We start from the raw sequence: 21308 nt of genomic DNA, 5'->3' as shown, positions 1-21308 counted from the left end.
CCTGTCTATTCTCGTCTTAGTACGCCAGCCCCGTCCCCTTTCTGAATTGCTCTTGGCTCTGTGGGAGCCATTAATGCTCTGTCAAATTAGACTTGTACAGTTAACATGTATGTTTATCAGCCAGGACCCCAAAATCTGCTCGTCTGCCCTAAACCACCACCATGAAAAATATGACATGCACGTTAGAAATCTCTCCTCCTTCCCACCCAAGAGAACAGACCAGCAAAATGTTTCCAAGCTGCTGAAGTACTGCAGGCTGGAGATTCCCATTATACTGTTTCTCCTTTGCTTGTGCGCCCCATAGAGAAGTTTTAAAAGGACATTGGTGAGATCTCAAGACCCGAAGGAGGTGCAGCAGCAGACAGTGAAGAGACAGCAGAGGAGGTGGTGCAGGGGTGGGGCTTTCATGCATTGAAACATGGTGAAGGATTTTGGGACAGAAGTGTCTTAGTGTCTTTAGGTGCCATCTCACTTACTGTATAATCGCCAGGCTCACTTCCTCCTCTTGTGTCTTACAGCAACAGGACAAGACCTCGTCCAACCTGCACGAGGCAGCCTCTGACTGCGTGTGCTCGGCGCTCTACGCCATCGAGAACGTGGAGACAAATCTGCCCCTTGCATTGCAGCTCTTCCAGGGGGTCCTGACACTCGAGACTGCCTATCACATGGCTGTAGCACGAGAGGATTTAGACAAGTGAGTGAGCAAGCCTGGTGGGCCCCTATAGAGCAGGGAGAGCTGCAGTAATGAACTGCCATTGTCTCTCCAGAGTTATTTTGGGAATCTGTTGTGTTTGTGCAGCCCTCCGAAGTCTCTCTTATGCAAATGATTATTCATTGAACAGAAACAAGTGAGCTAATGATTCCTTTATGCCCTCAATACACCAACCAGAGCCAGTGGGGAGCGATCAGCCCAAGCTTTCACAGGTGGAGTTTAACACTACGAGCTCAGACTTGTCATGCCTGTCTTAGCACAGGACAGCAGAAACTCTGCCAGTGTGTGGCTGTCTGTGATGAATGAAGATGGAAGAAATGGGGAGCTTCCTTGATGTGTCCCCAGCCTCTCTTAGGGCAGAGCTGCACATTTCCCTCTAAGTGGGTAGTAGTTTAGCACTTTTCATGTCAGTGTATGAAGTTGTGGACAGAAATTAAGTACTCTTTTTTTTTAGGAACATGGACCTGGATGCAACTCCTATGTCACCCAAACCCATCCTCTGCTGTTGCAGGCAACCATGTTGTAAGCTGATCACTCTCCATCTTCAAGCTCCTCTTAGGTTTTTTTCCCAGAGACGCTCAGAGCTGTTCCAGAGTCCCACTCTGATGAGAAATCTTCATCTAAATTCCAATCTGCATCTGTTCCTGACCAGTTTACGCTCGTGTGCTCTTGTGCCAAAGTTGCCTCCTAACTCTCTCCCCCTGGTTTTTATCTGCAGAGTTTATGCAGTGCTATAGCATCCCCTCTCAGCCTTCATTATGCCAGACTAAAGCCAAATCTGTTTCAGCCTCCACTCGTATGATAAGCTGTTCTCTGCCCCTGTTCCCTTTGAATTCTTGTTACTCGAATGTGGATGGTCAGAATTACCTAGAGTGCTCAGATTAAGTCTTCTCAAGTTCTTCCCTGCCTCTGCTTGGAGGTGCCTCCCCTGACCATACTAGAATCATGTTTGCCTTTTCATTGCTACATGATGTTTCTCAGTAAGGTTGGACTGGTGTAGCCATGATGGACCGGGAAACATATGAGAAGAGGGGGTTTTGGGTGTTATCTTTTAATGGACTGACTGTACAGTTGGGAGAGATGTTTGAAAAGTTTTTGGACCTGAAGAACACTTGGTAACTCAGTCATTCTGTGACTGATAACCAGTGCACCCAGAGTTTTGTCCTTGATACTTTCCAACAGAGGAGCTTCCAGTTCATGGCAAAAAAAATTTTGATACGTAACTCTGCAACCAGGCACTTAATACCATTACATTTCCCCATTTCTATTATTCCAATTTTAAAGTTCGTCTTATTCTTCCTGTGTGATTTTTCTGGTTCTCCCCTGCATTGACAATACCTTCCAACTTTAGGTCATCTCCAGATGTTGTTAGCAGACTCCCCTTTTCTATGCTGAGGTTACTAATGAAAATACTTTTTATATAAGATCAGTCCCAAAACTTACTAGTAACTTCCCTCCATCCTTTCAGTACAATACTGTCATTTCCATTCAGCTAGTTCCTTACCAGTCTTCGCAGTCTTGAGCTCCTCTCCATCTTCTAATAAATTTCTCATGTGACACCGTGTCAAATGCTACAGCCTTTCTGTTATTTAGGAAATCACTTGTACTGACAAAACATTAGGTTAGTTTGGCACAATCTGCCTTTGACCACTTGTATTTTATTCTGTTTCCATTTACCTGCCTGTCTTTGGATAGAAATAATTAAAGCTTTGCACATTATCGAGGTCACACCAGCAGGCAGTGGTTGCCAGAATAACATTATGCACTGGCTTAAATATAGGTGATAGGTTTGTTCTTCTCCAGCCAACATGGTGCCACCTGCAGTGTCAGACTTGTTTAAAACTGCTTGCTAGAGGAGTTGCAAAACTCTAAAACTCTTGGTTCAGAGATGATACCTTTTATTAGACCAACTAAGAAATCTCAAAAATATTATCTTTCTCTGCAAGTTTTCGAGCTCATGTGCTCTTCCTCAGGCTTAGGGAAAATTAAAGATGGTACAAGTCTCCATAGGTAGAAAAATACACTTCATTTTGTGCAGAGGAATTTGTGATTTGTGCCAACTTTGGCAGTATTCTCAGCTGTAGATTGTATGTTTCTCTTGACCTGAGCTCCTCAAGCACCTTGAGTCCTGCTTCTCTCGCACAAAACTCGTTCAACCCATGCTCTCTTTCCTGTTGGCTATCCTACTCTTGCCCCACATTTAATCATCATATTAAGTAGAAGCAAAATAGCGATTTAATTGATAGGCCATGCATAGATTCTTTAATCTTGAACTTTTACTCCCTGAAGAGCAACCTTAATTCCTTCCTTGCCTCCTCCTCATTTATGTGGCTAAAGAATCTTTTACTGTTTGTTTCTTCTTTAATTTTCTTTTGCAAGGGCTAACTTTGCTTGGCTTTTTGGCTGTTCTCATTTTATCCTTATACCTCCTGTTCTTTACTGATCTGTTGTGGGTTCCTTGTAGTGCTCTGTTTATTCCTAATTTCCTTTTTGGGTGATTTGTTCAGCCAGTTAAGTCTGGAGTTCTGCCCTATAGGATGTTTTTCTTGTTCCTTGAGATACAAATTCCACCTTACTTGTACATGTTTGATTTGAAGAAATTTCAGGCCTCTTCCGTATTCATGTGCTCAAGTTCATCCATCCAGGTAACTTCTCTTATTAATTCCCTTTGTCTTAGCAACTCTTTTCTAAGTGAAAGCCTTAGTCACAGATGTGTGGTTCCTTTTTATCCTCTCATTTAAACTAAATGAAATCAACTCACTGTTACCTGATTCAGGTTTACTTTTTATAATAAATTCTTCTGTGATGTCCCCAGACTTGCATGGACTGAGATAGCAGCATCACCACCTAAGCACTTCTGTGGATATCTGAAGAAATCGGTCTGCTCTCCCATACTTTGGCCCCTACTGCTCTTAGTAGCATTTGTTCTCTAGTCTGTATCTGCAAAGCTGGTACTGTATAATGACACAGTTCTTAGCAGCGGTTATCTTGCTAACAATATGGATAGAGATCTCTCAAAATCAGATCCAACCCTAGATCCATAGAAATCTCCTTTACCATTGCAACCACCATGATTTTGTTTTATCCTGCCTGTCCCTTGTTTCTTTAAAGCTGTGATCAGGGTGCTATGGTGGTAGGCTCTGTACAGAGTAAGGAAGAGCCCTTGTCCCAGAGTTCCCTTTTATCTGTTCTTTCAACTTACAGGGTACGGAAATGGGCAGAAAATCTGGGGGGAGGGAAAATAAGCTGGCCACAGTCGCACAGTGTCAATCCCAGCAATAGAACCTGCACCTTCTACCTCCTTCACTGAACTCTGTTCATTGGCGTAACTCCTTTCCACCCATCTAGGGGAATGCCCACTTCAAAGGGGAAAGTAGAGGTACTGCAGTAGTGACTCTTCCTGACCCAGAATTAGAAAGCAGGAGTTAATATCTCAGTCCTGTGCTTGGCCCTCTAAACCCTGCAATCTTACACTGACCTGTACTCCAAATCCTCTGGTACCAAGGAGTGTACATTCTTCAGCCAGTCTTCAGTGTCTCAGGTCTTGGGTAGGAAGTGGAAAGAAAAGATCAGAACCAAGGCAGTCATGCTGGTTACACTGAGGAGAAGCTTTGTAGTTGAGTTCAGCTGCTTAGAATTAACTTCTAAAGGCACGGCAGGGATGGTAGCTGTTTCACTGCATAAGCTCAGCTAGACAAGGTGCTGTGAAAATCAAGGTTAATATAGCCTGTGTCCTACAAGTTTTTGGTTCACGTACTTGCTCACTCTGAGACTTCATGCGTTCCCTTCCTTCTGGTACTGATACATGCCGTTCTTGTGCTGAAAGCAGTTGACATCAGTTTTTGGCAGACTCCTCAGTGTCTGTTTGCTGTTGTGGAGATGGATGACGGAAACTGTCGTCTGAGCCACAGTCTTCGGAGATGCCATGGCTACTTACCTTGTCAAGTTTCACTTGGTGGAACCCAGATTCGGCCATGCCGTGGTCTGTGCCTAAATCCGAGTAACAGCTGGTATCTCTGACACAGTATACTGTAGCCCACTTCTCTATGTACTTAAAACTTAGAGGTGAGTTTAGAAACCCCTTATGATAAAAAAGCCGAAGTGCAAGAATTTAGTATACCTATGCCTCTACAGCAGATTTTCTCAACCTTTTTACGCTCGGGGCACCCCTTGGAAAGTGTCAGCTCTTAATTTTTACTTGCCTTTTGGCTACAGAAAAATACCAGAGCAATTTTACTGTTGCAAAGAACTCGGGAAAACCAGAATAGGTCAGAATGTTTTTAACACTAAGGACTCCTATTTGAAATCTCTGCATTTATCTTTTGAATCATGTTTGTACACTTAACAGTGCTAAAGCTGCATTGCACCCTAGGAGGGATTTCGAGGTACTCCAAGGTGCTGACTGAGAATAACAGATCTAGATCAAAGTCCAAATGCAAGAAACTTTGTCCCTGTATTTCAATATCTGGGATTCGATACTTGCCTGGGAAATTACTTGTTTTTGACCTGTTTCCTCCTTTCACCAGGGTGCTTAATTACTGCCGTGTCTTCACTGAACTCTGTGAGACGTTTCTAGATAAAATTGTGTGCACCCCAGGCCAGGGGCTGGGTGACCTGCGGACCCTGGAGTTGTTGCTGATCTGTGCGGGCCATCCGCAGTATGAGGTAGGCCTCCTAGCTCATGCCTTGTATTTTCACATTTCCCAAATCATTTCAGTGGCAAAAGCTGTTCTTACTGTATCATATGTGGGTGCATTTTAGTTGTCCGAAGACGAGAGCCTTGAAACCTTTGCTGTGTGTTTGTGGTGGGGAAAGAATATAGTTTAGCTCCCTTTAGTGCCTGAGGCAGAAGGCCTGGGTACAACCTCATGGTGATGGAAGAGGTACTGAAAACCTATGAAACCTCTTGCTATTAAAAGGCTAAATTTTCACCCCAGTTTATTTTGCAGTAACTTTCCCTGAGCAGACTAGCCCTTTATAGTGGAGGCCCCGGTGGGGACAACACTGAATAGCTCTTGTTTTGTCTCCCAACAGGTGGTAGAAATTTCCTTTAACTTCTGGTACAGACTGGGGGAGCATCTGTATAAAACGGAGGACGTAGTCATACACAGCATCTTCAAAGCCTACATACAGAGGCTTCTCCACGCTCTGGCCAGACACTGTCAGCTTGACCCAGACCACGTAAGACTGCGTTCAGTTTCCTTTTCTCTCTTCCTCCAGTCTTTCTGAAGGCCATAGCAGGCAGCAGGGGAGGGGGCATGGTGGCGAGTGAAATGCATTATGTGCCAGTTGTCATTACTAGGCAGGAGGCCATGCATGTAACTGAGGGTCCCGGCAGATGTTAATTTAATCACACAAGGAGTCTAAGGAATTTTATCCTAACAATTGTGCATCGTGCTATACCAGACATTCAAGGGCTGGCACAGCAAGATGCATGACTGCTGATCTGGGATAACATTTCTCAGATCCCATCACATGGCTGCTGGGGTGTACAGCTGGCTGTGCTCACCGTGGACCTGTCAACCTGGCATTGGACTATGTGGCATGGCTTTGAATGTCCCTATGTGGAGGTAGCCCATCAGTTCCCCACAATGGGACACTTAGTCGCATCGTGCAGCCTGATGCTAGGCTGTATTGCCGCATTCAAATTAAAGCGTGATACAAACCAGCCACAAAGATGCCACACATTAATTGTGTGATAAATGTAACGTCTGCCAGGGTCTGCAGCTAGGCTGTTTTGTGGAGGTGAGAGGGTTGGACAGTGAGGAAAGTAGTCACATGTTTAGAGGATGCATGATATGACATCCCCCTCCCTTCAGGAAGCCAGCATGTGTGCCAAGAGGCTGCTATGCTACCTGTGATGCCCTGAATGACAACTCGGGTGGGAGAGGGAGGATGAGTGTGTGTGCATGTGTTGAGGGGAGGGTGTTAGACTCATTCTGGGAGGTCTGACTTTGAGGCTCTCCATCCTTGTGCTTCCTTCACCCCCGCTGACATGCTGGTGTTTTGAAATTGCAGGCTAAACACCAAATCCTGATCCACCTGCTGGGCATCTAGATGGCATGTATATGTCTAAGTGTAAGCCTGAAGCCACTGAAGCCAGGTGCCTGAAAGCCCCTAGTGCATCTAGTTTTGTAGCACGTTTTTATCTTGGTTTTAGATTAAGCCAATAAAAACAACCATTTGCATTTGTGGCATTTCAGGGACCTCAAGCAGGGTGGAATTAGGGTTACACTTAGTCTAAGTACTGCTTAGACATCTAACAGGTGAATAGGACCTGGCCATAAGTATTCCTGCAGCTTGTTAAACCCGCATGTCTCCTCTCCCTTATTGATTGGGTCTGGGTAGGTTTTAAGATCTTGTGCCACCCCTGGCTGTATTCATCCATTCCCTCACTTCCCTGGCTCTGAAACGGTTGGGATCTTGCATTTATTTGGGGAGTTTGCTACAGGAAGGGCGCATGGCCTTTTAATACAGGAGCAAGAAGGTAGGAAGTATCGTTGTCCTGCATCTTGGTGTCCACTCTTCTGCCTTCCAGTTCCCACAATTCCCTTCACCTCTAGCTGGGTGCAGAGGAGAAGACTGCAGGGTTCTGAGTTGGTACAGAGCACAGGACTGCAGGGTTCCAAGGTTATTTGACTATAAACAGCTTGTCTTGCCCTCGATGTGGGTAAACCAAGACCAAGATTTCCCTTTCCTGCCGTAACCCCACTCCTCCCAACCTTCCGTGTCTGCCAGGAGGGTGTCCCGGAGGAGACGGATGACTTCGGGGAGTTCCGCATGAGGGTGTCAGACCTGGTGAAGGACTTGATTTTCCTCGTGGGATCCGTGGAGTGCTTTGCCCAGGTGAACCCGGGGGGGCTAGAGGTTCTCCTGCCGTGCCCAGGAGGGGAATCTGTTCCTGCATGTGTGTGGCGTGCCATTGCTAAGGAACAGGTTTGACTGACCATTCAGTGTCACGTGGATGAGCTTGCAGGTTATCTCTGTTGCTGTATTCACTGCTTGGCCTCCACCCTCATGGCCTACAATGGTCAGGCTTCATGCTGGGAGCTCACTGCTGCATACTGCCCTTGTTCCCTGCCTCCCTCCTTTGCCTCAGATGTGTTGAAAGCCCATTTCAGCTCCCAGTGGGTTGTGTGTGCCTGAGCTGGCCGAGCCCTGCTGGCTTCCTCCTTCCCATCCTGCCAGCTGTATGTATACTGTGCAGTCACTGCAGACAGTGGGAGGAAAACTGGGGGCTTTACCTGAAGTCACCGATGAGATCACTTCAGGAGCAGCAGCCTGACAAACATTGCCAGCACTGACACAGCATGTCAGATAGCAGCTGCAGTCACAGAAAAATGGGTGCTAGCGTGGAACCAGGACCAGGTGTCTGCTGCACTCGGGGCTTCACAGAGGAGCAAACTGGCCATTGCATGCCAGCGAGACGACCAGTGGCTGCTGGGTTGGGCTCGTGCTCTGTGTGACAGAGTCCTTCTTCCCCACAGCTGTATGCTACCTTGAAGGATGGGAACCCTCCCTGGGAGGTGACGGAAGCTGTTCTCTTCATCATGGCCTCAATAGCCAAGAGCGTTGACCAGTGAGTACCACAGGCCCTGGTTGTATCTGCAAGTGAGGGGGTGGTCACCTTGTAGCCCTGTCGTATCACCCGCAGTTCTGATTGCTGCAGGGTCATGAGCTTCCTGTGGCATGAAGCACACTGTAAATAGGCAGCTCTTAATGGCAATGTGGGGCTGTTCTGCAGCTGCACATTGTGTATCGCAGGCTCTCCAGGAGGCTGAAGGGGAGATGGTGCCTTCCACGCCCTGTTCCCCTTTCATGCTGGTTCAGGTTACGGTGCATCCAGGCTGCCCCTACAGGGCTGTTTCACACTCCAGGTTTCGTTCCTGTTCAGCAGGGATGGCAGCATCTGAGGGCTCGAGTATCTTGAGTTCCACGCTTCCGCTCAGCAGTGTTTCAGGGTCGCTTGTCCTCATGTTCTTGTTTGACTCCCTTTTTTGCTGATCCCTGCTCTTTGTGGTGGACCCATCAAAACGCAGCTGGACTGATTCAGTAAGGGTGAACTCCCACGTGGTGCCACAAGAGGGCACGTTTCCCCTAATTCTGGGAGCCCTGAAGGACCGTGCCAGCCTGAAACACCAACTACTTGTGTGCCTTTTGTGCCCTTAAATCATAGGTGGATTAATGCATGGGCCAACTGGGCACGAGCCTGCCCATTCAGGGCCCAGGCCATGGGATCCTGATCAGCAGGGAACTGAAAGCCCTGCTTTTAAACTTGGCATGTTTCTGTCTCCCAGCGGAGAGACAAAAATGGCACCAAGTTTAAAACCCCGGCTTTTGTATTTGCTTCCCTGCAGCTGGGAGGGGAACCCCTCTCTCAGTGGGTGTGGGGGTCAGGCTGGGGATGGCTGGTCGGGAGTGCCGTGCAGCACCGTGCTACAGGGGGTGGGAGAGTGCTGCTCTGTGCTGCACCTCTGCAGACTGGCAGCGGTACTGGTGACAGCATAGCCCCCCACAATTAGCTTCCTGGAGCCTCCCCTCCCAGTGCTAACACCCTCGTGTAGAGGCGCGGTGCGGGGCTTCTGGCCTGAGCTGATCCGGCCTGTGCACGTGTGCAGCTACAGGGACACAGCCCAGCAGCAGCTCCCTGCTGGTCAGTGCAACAAGGGCACGGGCGGGAACAAGACGGAGCTGCGGGTAGTTGGGGAGGAGGGCTGCCTCAGAGCGATGGGGAGTGGGGGAAGGGGGAGGTCCTGTGAGGGGAAGGTATGTGTCTGGGTGTGTGTGTCTGTCACTGTGCACACATCTGTGTCTGCCTGTGTGCATGCATGTCTGTGTGTGCACATGAGTACGTGTCTGTGTGGGCACGAGTGCGTGTATGCATCTCTGCGTGTGTCTGTGTGCATCTGCGTGCATGTGCATCTAGGTGTGCGTGCATCTGTGTGCACATCTGTGCATTTGTATGCATCTGTTTCTGTGTGAGCGTCTGTGTGTACACTTCTGTATGTGTGCGTGCGTGTGTGTTCATTTCAGGGAGAGTGTTTGTGTCTGTGTCCATGTGCAGAGAGTGAGTGAGAGTAGAGTGTGCATTTATCTGTGTGCATGCCTGTGTGTGTGTATATTTGGCCAACGGGGGGGGGGGGGGCAAGTAGCGGGGAGAAGAGTGGAGCATGTGCCCCTCCCCCCCCCCCCCCCCCCCAAGTTCGGCAGGGTCCTCCCAGCCTCCCCTGCCAGCACCAGGGGGGGAAGGGGTCTTCCCCTCCACCCCCCCCCACAGCCCACTTTCAGTGGGGGCAGGGGGCTTCCAATTTTGTGTTTGCCCGGGGCCTCAGTACTCATTAATCTGCGTCTGCCTTAGATCAGTGGTTCTCAACCTTTTTTGGACCCTCCATAACTCTTGTGAATTAAGGGGCACCCATTTCCCAAAACATTTATAGATTACAGTGCTTAAAGAAGGGGCCTGGCAGTGGGGATGGGGATCGGAGGGGATCCATTGAGGCAGGGACGGCCTGACCCTGCACTTCTCTGCTTAAGTTTACCTGCTTGTCTCCATACACCACCCTTCAAAAGACCTGGTAGTATCCTTGTTGACAATCACCGTCTTGGATGCTCTATGGCTTCAAGTCCCTTCCAGCCTTATGAGAGGTCAAACTAAGAGGGAGAGCCTGTGGGTATGTGGCAGTGGAGGGGTCCTTTGTACATGCCTTGTAATAAAGGTTATGTGGGAATGCCTGGGATCTCGCTGGACAGCATTCATCTTGGTTTCACCCCATAATTCTCACCCCGATGCGATGCCTTTTCCTTCATTCTGCTGCTGTTTATCACCAGTGGTCTTCCAGATCATGGTGGTCCTGTCTCTGCCCCTGTGTTTCGAATGAAAGCATTTGATGCACCAAATTTTGGAACTGCCGAAGCTGTTAAAACCACCACCAGGGTCTCATCCAGCCGGTGCCTCCATCTTAAATAGGCTGGGTGACTCCATGGTGGTCTGGGTTCCTTCAGAGTGGCTGAAGTGTAAGGCACTGTGGGGAAACCATGTTGGTTCATGGCTCAGGAACAAGGCTAACAGCCCTGGTACTAACTGCTTGCCTCTGTCCCCAGGGAGAATAACCCGACGTTAGTGGAGGTGCTGGAAGGGGTGGTGCGCCTGCCAGAAACAGTGCACACTGCTGTGCGCTACACCAGCATTGAGCTGGTGGGGGAGATGAGCGAAGTCGTGGACAGAAACCCTCATTTCCTGGGTGAGTCTCACTATCAGTGCAGACCTGCCTCTGCACTTGGCCTGCCTCCCTGGGGTGGGATGCTGCTCTCTGCAGGACTCCGAGCAGGAGAAATAAATCACATTTCCCAGAAGTGTGCGTGTGTTTAATGGGATGTTTCCCTGTGGGTTTTTCTCCCCCCCTCGCTCTCAGATCCTGTGCTCGGGTACTTGATGAAAGGTCTGTGCAACAGGCCGCTGGCCTCTGCCGCCGCCAAAGCCATTCATAATATCTGCTCAGTCTGCCGGGACCACATGGCTCAGCACTTTAACGGACTGCTGGAGATCGCCCGCTCCCTGGATTCCTTCATGCTGTCTCCAGAGGCTGCTGTAGGACTCCTCAAAGGTATTGACTTGCTTGGTCAGATGTGGTTGGGACTAAACGCTTGTCTGCTGAAAAGCAGCCTCCCTGTTTGTGCGAGAGTTTAAAATGTCTGTTATAGCCCCCTGCTTTCACAGTTCACTCTCAGGTACCAGCAAGATCATTTTTGGCTGAATGTTTTCCATACATGTTTTTTGCCTAGCAATTTTTTGCTGTTTAAAAATTTGGTCAGAGTCTGATAGGGAAGAAAAATAGATATATCCTGTCTTATAAGCTATCCTGGGTATAACATCATCGTACTTTATTCAAAGACTTGCAGCTGGTAGCACTTTGAAATGTGACAAGTAAATATCATAGAAATTGAGGGCTGGAAGGGACCTCGAAAGATCGTAGAGTCCAACCCCCCTGCTCTGGGCAGGAACACTGCTGAGATCAAATGATCCCAGCAAGGTGTCTGTGCAGTCTCTTCTTAAAGACTTCCAAGGTTGGGGACTGCACCACCTCCTTGGGAAGTCTGTTCCAGATTCTGGTCACCCTTACCGTAAAGAAATTCTTCCTTGCATCCAACCTGAAACCATCCGCTGACAGTTTATGGCTGTTGCTCCTTGTCCTCCCCTGGGGGAGGACACAAGTGTTGTTATTGGATCCTTAGTGAATATTAGAGAAATGCGTGCCCCTTCCTTGCGCAGTGTCTGGGTAGACATGAGTAGCTGGATCATTCATTCAGTGGGGCTTTTACTCCAAGACACCAGCATCCTTTTTATCTCCCATCATAAGCATTCATTTCCATGCCTGATCAAAATGAAAATTGGCCCTAGGCTCTGCTGCATTTAGAGTGATGTTTCAGCCTGGTGCTTTTCTGCTTGCTCTGGGTTTGCATGAGGGCAGGGGGTGGTTTTCCTATGTTCTGTAGGTAGTGTTAGGCAGTGTGTTGCAGTCAGATCCCTGCTGGCAGTAATGCCTGAAGTCGATTGATCTCCTACCTCTTCCTGAACTTGTTCCCTTCTGTTTTTCAGGGACAGCGTTGGTCCTGGCCAGGCTACCTTTGGAAAAGATCGCGGAATGCCTCAGCGAGCTGTGCGCCGTGCAGGTGATGGCGCTCAAAAAGGTCTGTCCCGGGTACTGGAGCCACGGAACTTCGCCCTGTCGTGTGGCTGGGTTTGTGCCCGGGGGTTTTCTCTGTGCAAGTTGCACAGCAGAAAACCTGCCCTTTCATGCGAGGTCTGTAGCATGGAGCAGTTTTATTCTTCCCTTTAGCTGACAGTATAGGAAGGGCAAGAGCGTGAAGGAAGTTCTTGAACATGTGAGGCCATGATTGCAGCTGGTTTAAATTACTTGGCCCACTTAAATTCAAAGTAGCTCCCCAGACTGACAGCAGCTGAGGAGTTGGCTCCAAGAGGAGTGGAACAGCTTCCTGGGTTTGGGAACCAAATATACAGAACACACAGAAATGCTGCAGAAACGTGAACTGATTTGCTAGTAGCCCTGGGGGCTATAGATAGCTTGTGTGAAACAGCAGATACAGCAGGTGGAGATTCCACCTTCCCAGTATGCAGTGCTTCATCTGGATTTAAGCTGCATCTGGTAGGGCTAAAATGAAGTGTTCTGGAATATGTAGTCTCCAGAGTCTGTACCTCTGAATCACAGGTGGTAGTGATGGTCCTAGGCCAGGTTCTGACCATCCCAGGAGTATGAGAGCCACGATGCCTTTGTTTGGCGCTTTGACTGACTTAGCAAGTTGGAAAAGGGCTCTAGCCAGGAAATGGAAAGGATCGAAGAGAGATGGGATTATCTGTGTCTCCTGAAATGACCGACAGCTTTAGAGCCACAAGGCCTGAATGGCTCACCGTGGAACCCAAGTTGAGTTAGGTGTTGCAGGTCGGAGTGCAGAGATCAGTTGTCTCTAGGGAGCTCTCAGCCACTAGTCAGCTTTTCCTCTTGGTAGGGCCCAGTGCTGCTGTTCTGTTTGTAATACTGGTTGCCAGGTGGACAGTTAGCCTTGTGTTTTGTGCAGCTGAGACTCGTGTCCGCTCAGGTTTCTAGTCAGCCCCACTTCCATCCCAGAGGCCACGACTCCATTCACACTCAACCTCATGCCCACTTCTGGCATGCTGCCTCCACATGGTAACCCAGAGGAGGTTTCTGTTCTGCTTGAGCTATAATGCAAGGAATGACGGTTTCTGGGAAGATCTAGAAGAGGCAGTGTGCATTTCATGATCTCTGGGCCCTCTCCACAGGGCAGTGGCATCCAGCAGGGGGATCTCTGTGCGTTGATGAAATCTCAAGTGTATGTTTGCTTCTTCTCCCCAGCTGCTTTCTCAGGAGCCGAGCAATGGCCTCTCATCAGACCCTACTGTGCCCCTTGATCGACTTGCTGTCATATTTAGGTAAGGAAGGGGGGGCAACTGCAGGTTGCTCCTGGCTCACAGTCAGACCACGTCCTGTTGATGGTTCTTGCTGGTCTCTTAACTCAGCTAAAAATCCATGAAACAACCAGAGCATCTTGTTCATAGCAGTTGAGAAGCCCTGCACAGGCAGAGGGGGTGACAAGAGGTTCCCTGTCACCATCCCAGACTGCAACAGTTGCTGCCCCTCCTGACACTAGAAAGCACTTCCTTTCTTTTTATTTCAAGGCATCTGGTTCTAGCTCAACTCAGTCATTTCCTTTTAGCCATTATCAGCCTATGTAAAATAATGTACTGGGACCCAGTATATAATGGGCAAGTATCCACAGCCCCAGTCTACCACTAGAGCAGATGCACAGCACTGTTGGGCTGTAGAGACAATTCCCTTGCCCCTATGGGTTGAGTCTTGGGATTTAAGTGTGGCTCAACTCATCCCGTTCCTATCCTCCTGAACAGCGTAAATCAGTGCTTCCCAAACTTTTCCTCCGTATGACCCCCATTTCCTTAGCATGGCCTCTCACTCCTAACCCACAGCTACAGTCTCCTGGGCCCTGCTCGTGCCCCTCACTCCCAGCCTGCATCTTCCCTCTTCCCCCTGGTGCCGCAGGGCCCACAGCCCCCTTCCCCACCAGCCCAGTAGCGCCTGAGCCCCAGCTGCTGCTGGAGTGGAGCACGAAGCCTGGCTTCCCCCTGCTCCCACAGGCAGCACGGCCAGAGCACAACCTATGTGGGGAGGGAGAAGGGAGGAAGTGGGCTTCCTGCTGTAGGCTCGGGGCTCCCCGCCCTACTGCCCTCTTCCCGTGGGCTCAGCGGCCCAGCAGGTAGGACCCACCGTGGGAAGGAATGCTGCGGCACCAGCAGCAGTGGGGGCACAACTCCACGCCACCACCGCTGCTGCACCTCACCTTTAACAGCTGTGGCAGTACAGTGCTCCCTTCCACATCGGGTCCGGCCTGCTGGGCCATGGAGGGGGCTCCTGCCCGGAGCTAGTCTGGCTTGGCTGCAGCCCCACATCCCACTGTGGGCACAGAAATCTTGGGGCGTGTCCTCCTGTCCCCCCGCTTCCAACATGTGTGGCCTGTTCCCCCTCCCCCCAACCCCCGTAGACTTACCTGGAAGTAGCTGTGGGAGCTGCTGTCCACACTGCTTGGCTGCCACATGCATGTATGGGCACGTGTGCCCCCTGCCCCCAATCACTCTTCCTGCTCCTCGCAGCCCCTTGCAGGATGGAACCCTGCCAGCCTGCAAGGGGAAACCCACATTTTTCTCCTTTAAAGGAGAAAATCCATGTTTTTCCACAGGGAACAGAAAACCCGGATCCCTGTTTATCGCAACCTTGTCTGCTGATGTTGCAACCCCATTTGGGGTTGTGACCCACAATTTGGGAACCACTGGCATAAACATTGATAAAAATTCTTACCCTTTTGTTGCTTTTGCAGGCATACCAACCCCATTGTAGAAAATGGACAGATCCATCCGTGCCAAAAAGTCATTCAGGAGGTAAGTGACCATCCATGTCAGCATGGGGGCCCTCGTCCTCCATCTGCTTGTTCTTAATATTAAGTCTAGGTGACACTGGCAGATCCAGTTCGTCACGATGGAGCTGTGGGTTTGGGCTGGTGAGTAGGAATAACCTTCTGGCAGAGCTAGTGCCATTCTTCCTCCTCTTTCTAGGAGGGATCTTGGGAGGGGTGTCTGGTCTAGAGCCATTGAAAAACCTGGTTGTGGAATTTGGTTTCTGGGTACGGCGTGTTGGGAAGATGCTGAGCAGTACAATTAACACTGTGCTGTGAGACCCCTGGGGCAATGGCTCTGGAAGGGGTCAGGATCCCTGTATATGAACATGTCTGTCCCTGAGAACTCGCCCCTCTGTCGCTTGGAGGTTGCGTGGCTTTCATAGGGGGGTGTTTGGTTGGTAGCCACAGTACTTGGGTAGTCTTTGGCTGCCCTTCCTGCCTGTCTGACGCTCCCTGTTTTCCTCACCTAGATCTGGCCCGTGCTGTCAGAGACCCTGAACAAACACAGTGCCGATAACCGCATCGTGGAACGCTGCTGCCGGTGCCTGCGCTTCGCTGTCCGCTGCGTGGGCAAAGGATCTGCAGCCTTGCTGCAGCCGCTGGTCACACAGGTAAGGAGGCCATGGGCTTTTCAAAGACGTGTGCAGACACTGACAACCTCACAACATGCACATGTGCACGCACATTAACTGGCAGCAGCAAATGAATGTGAGCCTTGGCATTTACAAGACTGAATCAGTTGTAGGAAGGGTTTCCAGTCTGAAAACTTGCTACAGAAACAGCTCCTGGTCCAGCTGTCCCCATATGAGCGCTCAAGGTTAAGGACAGAACAGACCCTTTTTTTGAACCCATTCCTCAATAAAATGGTCACAGCTCCGGGAGACTGGCACGGCTGGGAGCCTTAAACCCACACGCAAAGCTCAAAATACCTGGGAATTAGTGAGGCTGAACCGAGATCTCTCAGGTGAGATTTAAAACTCCTTGGTTCTCTGATTAATACCTTGATACCAGAGAGAGATGCAAGATAACAGGAAGCTGTGCTGGCTTTGGAAACGCAGGTTAGGCTGCCCCATAAAGTTAGGTTAAAAATCAAGTTGAACAAACAACCCTTGTATCCCACAGCCCCAGGCATTAGCACTCAGAAGCAGGGCAGTAAGGAGTCCCTCATTCCTCCAAAAGCAGTGGAGAGTACAAGAACAATCTGGGGAGTTTGCCATTGCCAAAGTACTGGGGTTAGGCCTCTGTTTGGGAGCAGACTGGCACGTTCTGGTTTCACCAATCCAGTGCGAGGAATTCCAGCTCGGGGTATAGGAGCTGGTAAGATTCAGCTTCGCTGGCCCCAAGGTAGGAAGCATCAGGGTACCTTGTAGATTTATGGTCCTCACCTGGAGAGTGGTGGGCCACAAGGGTGGAGTGCAGCTGTCTTTGCTCCCTTCCCAATGCTCCTGGCACCAGGCTGTCCCGTGTACTAGCTCCAGCAGGAGAGAAACATCCAGGCTGCCTTGGATACCCTGCTGCTTTCTGCTCAGAGGCAGAGCTAATTAGGGTAGATACAGACCTGTGTGCTCACAGATGTGCTGCTTTAGGTGCCTCCTAGTTCTTCATAGTCATAGCAGCCGCCTATAGAGAGAGTGCTTGGCTGCTCTACCCACACTTGTTTGGGAGGTATGAGGGAGGTAGTTGCAGGGCTGTGCCTGGGTTGGGGTGAGGGAGTTCAAGGTGAGCTATGGGGTGGGAGAGTTCAGGCCATGCTGGGATGTGGAGGTGGGCCATGGGTTTCAGAAGGTCACGGGGCACTGCCTTAGCAGGCACATGGCATGTGCCCTCTCCAGAGTGTAAGAGAGAGAGCAGAGGCCCACAGGGGGTGCCCAGGGTAGATGGGGAGGTGGAGGGCCTTTGGAGCTTATGATCAGGGAGCCTCTGGCTTCTCAGAAATGCCCTAATCCTAGCAGGTGAAAAACCTGGTTTCAGCTTGGTGGCCTTGCCAGGCTCCCCCATACCAGGAAAGGCCCCCACTGTGTCACTGTCCGCACTGAGGCTAGAGCATGTGGGTGCTCTTGGGGGAAGTACAGAGTGACTCTGACTCTCTAAGTATGCCATGTCCTTGGCAGATGGTGAGTGTGTACCAGGCGCACCAGCACTCCTGCTTCCTGTACCTCGGCAGCATCCTGGTAGATGAGTATGGAATGGAGGAAGGGTGCCGGCAAGGGCTGCTGGACATGCTGCAGGTAGGTACCCCCGGAGCTGTTCAGCCTCCTTCAACCTGCTGAGGCAGTGCACATACATACGTACACGTGTACATACATGTGTGCACGTATGGACATGCACGGGCCAGGTCTAGTTGTTAGCTACAAATGTCCAGCTCGGGATCCTTAAAATTCTGGTTTATTAGGCGGATTGAAACAGTGTAATGAAGTTAACTCATAAACCTTGGGGTTGGTCCCCACACACACACACACACATACAGTAGCAAGCTACAAGAGCTGGTATACCTATCCTACAAGCGCTGGAGTCTGCCGTCGATGGCCAGTCGAGGCTTCTTTCAGCGTGGTGTTATCTTCCAGAAGGGGGTCGCCGGCTGGTCCTTCTGGCTGGACAGGTCTGGTCGAGTTGGAGATCAAGAGGGCGCCCCTGAGGGTCGCTTTTCACTGCTTTTTATCTGTCCTTGGTAGACTTTGGTGACTCCCCAGTTTTCAGGTTTGCCCAATCCAGGGGTCATTGACCCTCGTGGGACTCTTTCCCCCCCCCCCCCCCGGTGGCTACTGGATGGCATCTGTCAGCCCCAGGGGTCATCCTCATGTATGTGCAGGTTTGGGAGTCCGTTGATGAATTTAGAATAGGGCTCTGGGAGCAGTCGATTTGGAGATATTCAGCCCAAAAGTTGGTCTCTGGCATTGATTAACTCAGGCCAGGGCTTCTAGCCCTTTATCAGTGGCGTTTAGAGATTTCCCGGTTGTTACATTGTCTTCTATTGAGTTCTTCTTTTGGTTGATCTGCAGTTTCCTTAGTGTTAATTGCTACCTGCTACCATGTTACACATTCAATCACTGATTCACTTGCTCTTTCAGGGGCCAGCCTGATACAGGGAAGGGCAGTTTGATTCCTGCTCTTGTGAACATTGTTACAATGTATAACTTACTTATGAAACTAAACACATTTAGTTGAAAGTTGAAAGGTGAAGAGTATAAAATATAAGCTACAAAAGTAATGCCATGGCACACAAATAGATAAAAATACCAAACTACAAGGGGAGATATAAAATGCACACGTACAAATTTCAAAACACAATTCCTTATCTTAAAGTGAAAGAAAGAGGAAGGAAGAAAAGGTAGAAGAGGAAAAACATATCCAAGGAGGGGAGAGCAACTGCAGGCAAGAGGAAAAGGGGCTTTCTGCTACGTAGTCATAAGCTGCACCTGCTCTTCAGCTACCTACTTAGCTGTATCTTCCAACTCCTTCCCCCCTCCCCTCCCTGGGCCTGTACCTCAATGAAAGATGACAGGATTTAGGTTCCCAGTGGCTCTTAAACTTCTTTGTTGCTCTGACAGTTTTCTCTGTCTACGTTTGGGAATGCCCCAGTCCACCATTTGGTGTGGCTGCACCCTTGGTTCGGACAAGGGCCTTGAGACTTGTTCTGATGGAGCTCGCCCTTGGTAATCCCATAGGTGCCGCTTTCTAACTGCAGCGGAAGGTACCAGTGCCCGATGCTCTGAGTTAGGAGCGGCCTAATTATAGCTGTGGCGAGAGCCATTTTGTTTTACACAGAGTGGTGTCGGGACTGTCCGTGGAAGCATAGAGGACAGGGCTTGCTGCGCTAGATAAAAATGCCCAGACATTGAGCAGTGAACCCAACCCTCTCCTACCTGAGACTCCTTTGTGATGTTGCAGTGGTGCTGGCTGTCATGGGGAAATCCAGGCCTCCTGTTCTGAGTCGCAGCCTGCTGGGAAGGGCTTTGTGTTCCTCAGCCAGCAAAACTGACAGGGAACCTCGTAAACTGGAGCAGCCAGTGCTAGGGAGGCAATGAGCCTGGGCTGTTCCTCCCTGCGTGTGAATGCCATGTGCTCCCTGATGGAGGCACCAATACCCGAGTTCTGGCCTGGCCTCTCTCTGCAAGCTGCCACAGGGCGTGTTAGATGGTCAGAGCACTGTGCAGGCATCAGGGCTGGGTGCCCTCATCGCTGTGCAGAGGGGTGAAGAGACTGGCCCCGACTCGCCCTATGGAGAGGTGTGGGGGTCCAGAACATGGCTCTGCTCCTGCTTGGGTGTTGGCTAAAGGTCTGTCTCCCCCTCTCTGGCTCCTACCTGGCAATGCCAAGAAGCATCATTGCAGCAAACACCGAATCACCAACAGGTGGTGCAACCAGCCACTTCCCCCGTCTGACTCCAGGTACCATGAGTCAGCTCTGCAAAGGAGAGGCTGACACGTGGTCTGTGCACTGCTCTTGGATGCTCTGTCTTTCTGAGTAAGAGATTACACAGGCACACTGATCTCCTGGGGTGACAGTGAGGCACAGAGCAGGAAATCAGTCAAGTCCTGCTTCTCATCCTCCAGGGCCTCGTACTGAGGACTGTTGAATGCTTGCTGCCTCAGGAGTTGGCTGAGGGCTGCTGGGGCTGGGGGTGGGCGGGCGACATTGGGCGCTGTTGTCAGCAGGGAAAGCAGTCACTGGTACTAGAGGCCACATTACTAGATTAATATTGCATTTCTTGGATCTTATGAGCTGCTGCCCTGAAGAAAGCATTTGTGCCAGAAATCCAGCCCTCTGGTGCTAGTCCAGGCTTCCTGTGCAATAGTTTGGCCTTGGACAGGTCTGTGGTGGCAGCTGTGTGGGGAACGGAGCCTGGGTAGCAAAGCAGGGAAGCAGCTGGGATACTAGGCCCTGTGGGAAGCCCTGACACATGGGTCTGCCTGTCTGAAATGGGGAGTTGGACCTGCAGACCGGGGCAGTCAGGCACACTGCTGTTTGTCACGTGGCTTGACCTTGATTAGCAAAGTCCAGAGCACGTGTGGCTGCAGAGAGGTCTGACTAGCGTGTGCCTTAAACTGCTGGGCTTCTGCATCCGCTGTGCAGCTTCCACTTGGAGAGGCAGGCTTGAGACTTGGGTGACCCCTTCCCTGGGCTCCCCTTAACAGCCTGTCACTGGGCTTGCTGTCAGCTGAAGCCCACGGCCAGCATAGTGAGTAAGCTCTGTCTTTCTCTCTTTCTCTCTACCTGTTCTCTCCCATCTTTCCTTCCCTGCAAACTGCCCCCACCACGACTAACATGGTGTCTTGTGTTGTGTCTGTAGACCACGGAGTGTTAATTAAATTGCAATTGTAGCTAACTGCTAACTGCTCCCCATAACCCTCTTCCTAGGCGCTATGTGTACCCACCTTCCAGCTCCTCGAGCATCCCAACGGCCTCCAGAACCATCCTGACACTGTGGACGACCTTTTCCGGCTAGCAACCAGGTAAGGGGGGTCCCTTCCATTGGCTTCCCACAGACCCATAGATTCATTGAACCATAGAAATTAAGAGCTGGAAGGGACCTCAAAAGATCGAGTCCAACCCCCCTGCCATGCGCAGGAATACTGCTGAGATTCCTTTGCTGTGGTTTCAACTTCCATACAACATGGGTGGTGGTGGTATCACTGTAGCACGGACCTGGTATTTTTTTGCTTTGGCACCAGGTCAACATCTGCAGATAAATATGGGGTGTGCCAGTGCTCCAGCTGGTCCCGAAGCTGGAGTTCCTGACCGGACGAGGGTCTTGCCCCTCTGCTGAGGGTCAGACCGTGGCCATATTAGGGGTCAGGAAGGGATTTTACCCCATTGTCAGATTGGTATGGACTGGGGGGGGTGTTGCCTTCCTCTGTAGCAGGGGGTATGGCTTCTACCTCGGATCTCTTGAGTGTATATTGACAGCCTTTTATAGAAGCAGGACGTTGGCCACTGTGGTCCCCCTGCTTTCCCTTAGGCAGGTTCAGGTGTTATGCCTTGTGTTGTGTTAGGCTTGACTCTTCTTATGAAGCGTTTAAATTATGGATGTGTATAGGATGGTTTGGATGTGGATAATCCTGCCTCAGGCAGGGGTTGAACTAGATATGACCTC

General features: G+C 50.3%; 1 protein-coding gene across 2 annotated transcripts in view; it reads left to right on the top strand.

Annotated features, from left to right (window-relative positions):
- Nucleotides 1-21308, top strand: part of TNPO3 (transportin 3) — a 69678-nt gene that overhangs the window by 36447 nt on the left and 11923 nt on the right. The window contains exons 6-18 of one of the 2 annotated variants that reach the window (XM_014601243.3): nucleotides 519-694; nucleotides 5239-5377; nucleotides 5747-5893; nucleotides 7451-7558; nucleotides 8200-8291; nucleotides 10814-10953; nucleotides 11125-11316; nucleotides 12309-12382; nucleotides 13603-13679; nucleotides 15137-15197; nucleotides 15685-15825; nucleotides 17326-17442; nucleotides 20573-20667. In XM_014601243.3, the coding sequence (XP_014456729.1) occupies nucleotides 519-694; nucleotides 5239-5377; nucleotides 5747-5893; nucleotides 7451-7558; nucleotides 8200-8291; nucleotides 10814-10953; nucleotides 11125-11316; nucleotides 12309-12382; nucleotides 13603-13679; nucleotides 15137-15197; nucleotides 15685-15825; nucleotides 17326-17442; nucleotides 20573-20667 (1559 nt within the window). Of the gene's footprint in view, nucleotides 1-518; nucleotides 695-5238; nucleotides 5378-5746; nucleotides 5894-7450; nucleotides 7559-8199; nucleotides 8292-10813; nucleotides 10954-11124; nucleotides 11317-12308; nucleotides 12401-13602; nucleotides 13680-15136; nucleotides 15198-15684; nucleotides 15826-17325; nucleotides 17443-20572; nucleotides 20668-21308 lie in introns of both variants that reach the window. The other variant, XM_014601242.3, reaches the window with a different exon arrangement.

This window comes from Alligator mississippiensis, chromosome 4 (assembly GCF_030867095.1).
Source record: "Alligator mississippiensis isolate rAllMis1 chromosome 4, rAllMis1, whole genome shotgun sequence".
NCBI lineage: Eukaryota > Metazoa > Chordata > Crocodylia > Alligatoridae > Alligator > Alligator mississippiensis.
Note: the sequence above shows the minus strand (reverse complement) of the source record. Positions and strands in the feature narration are given on the sequence as shown.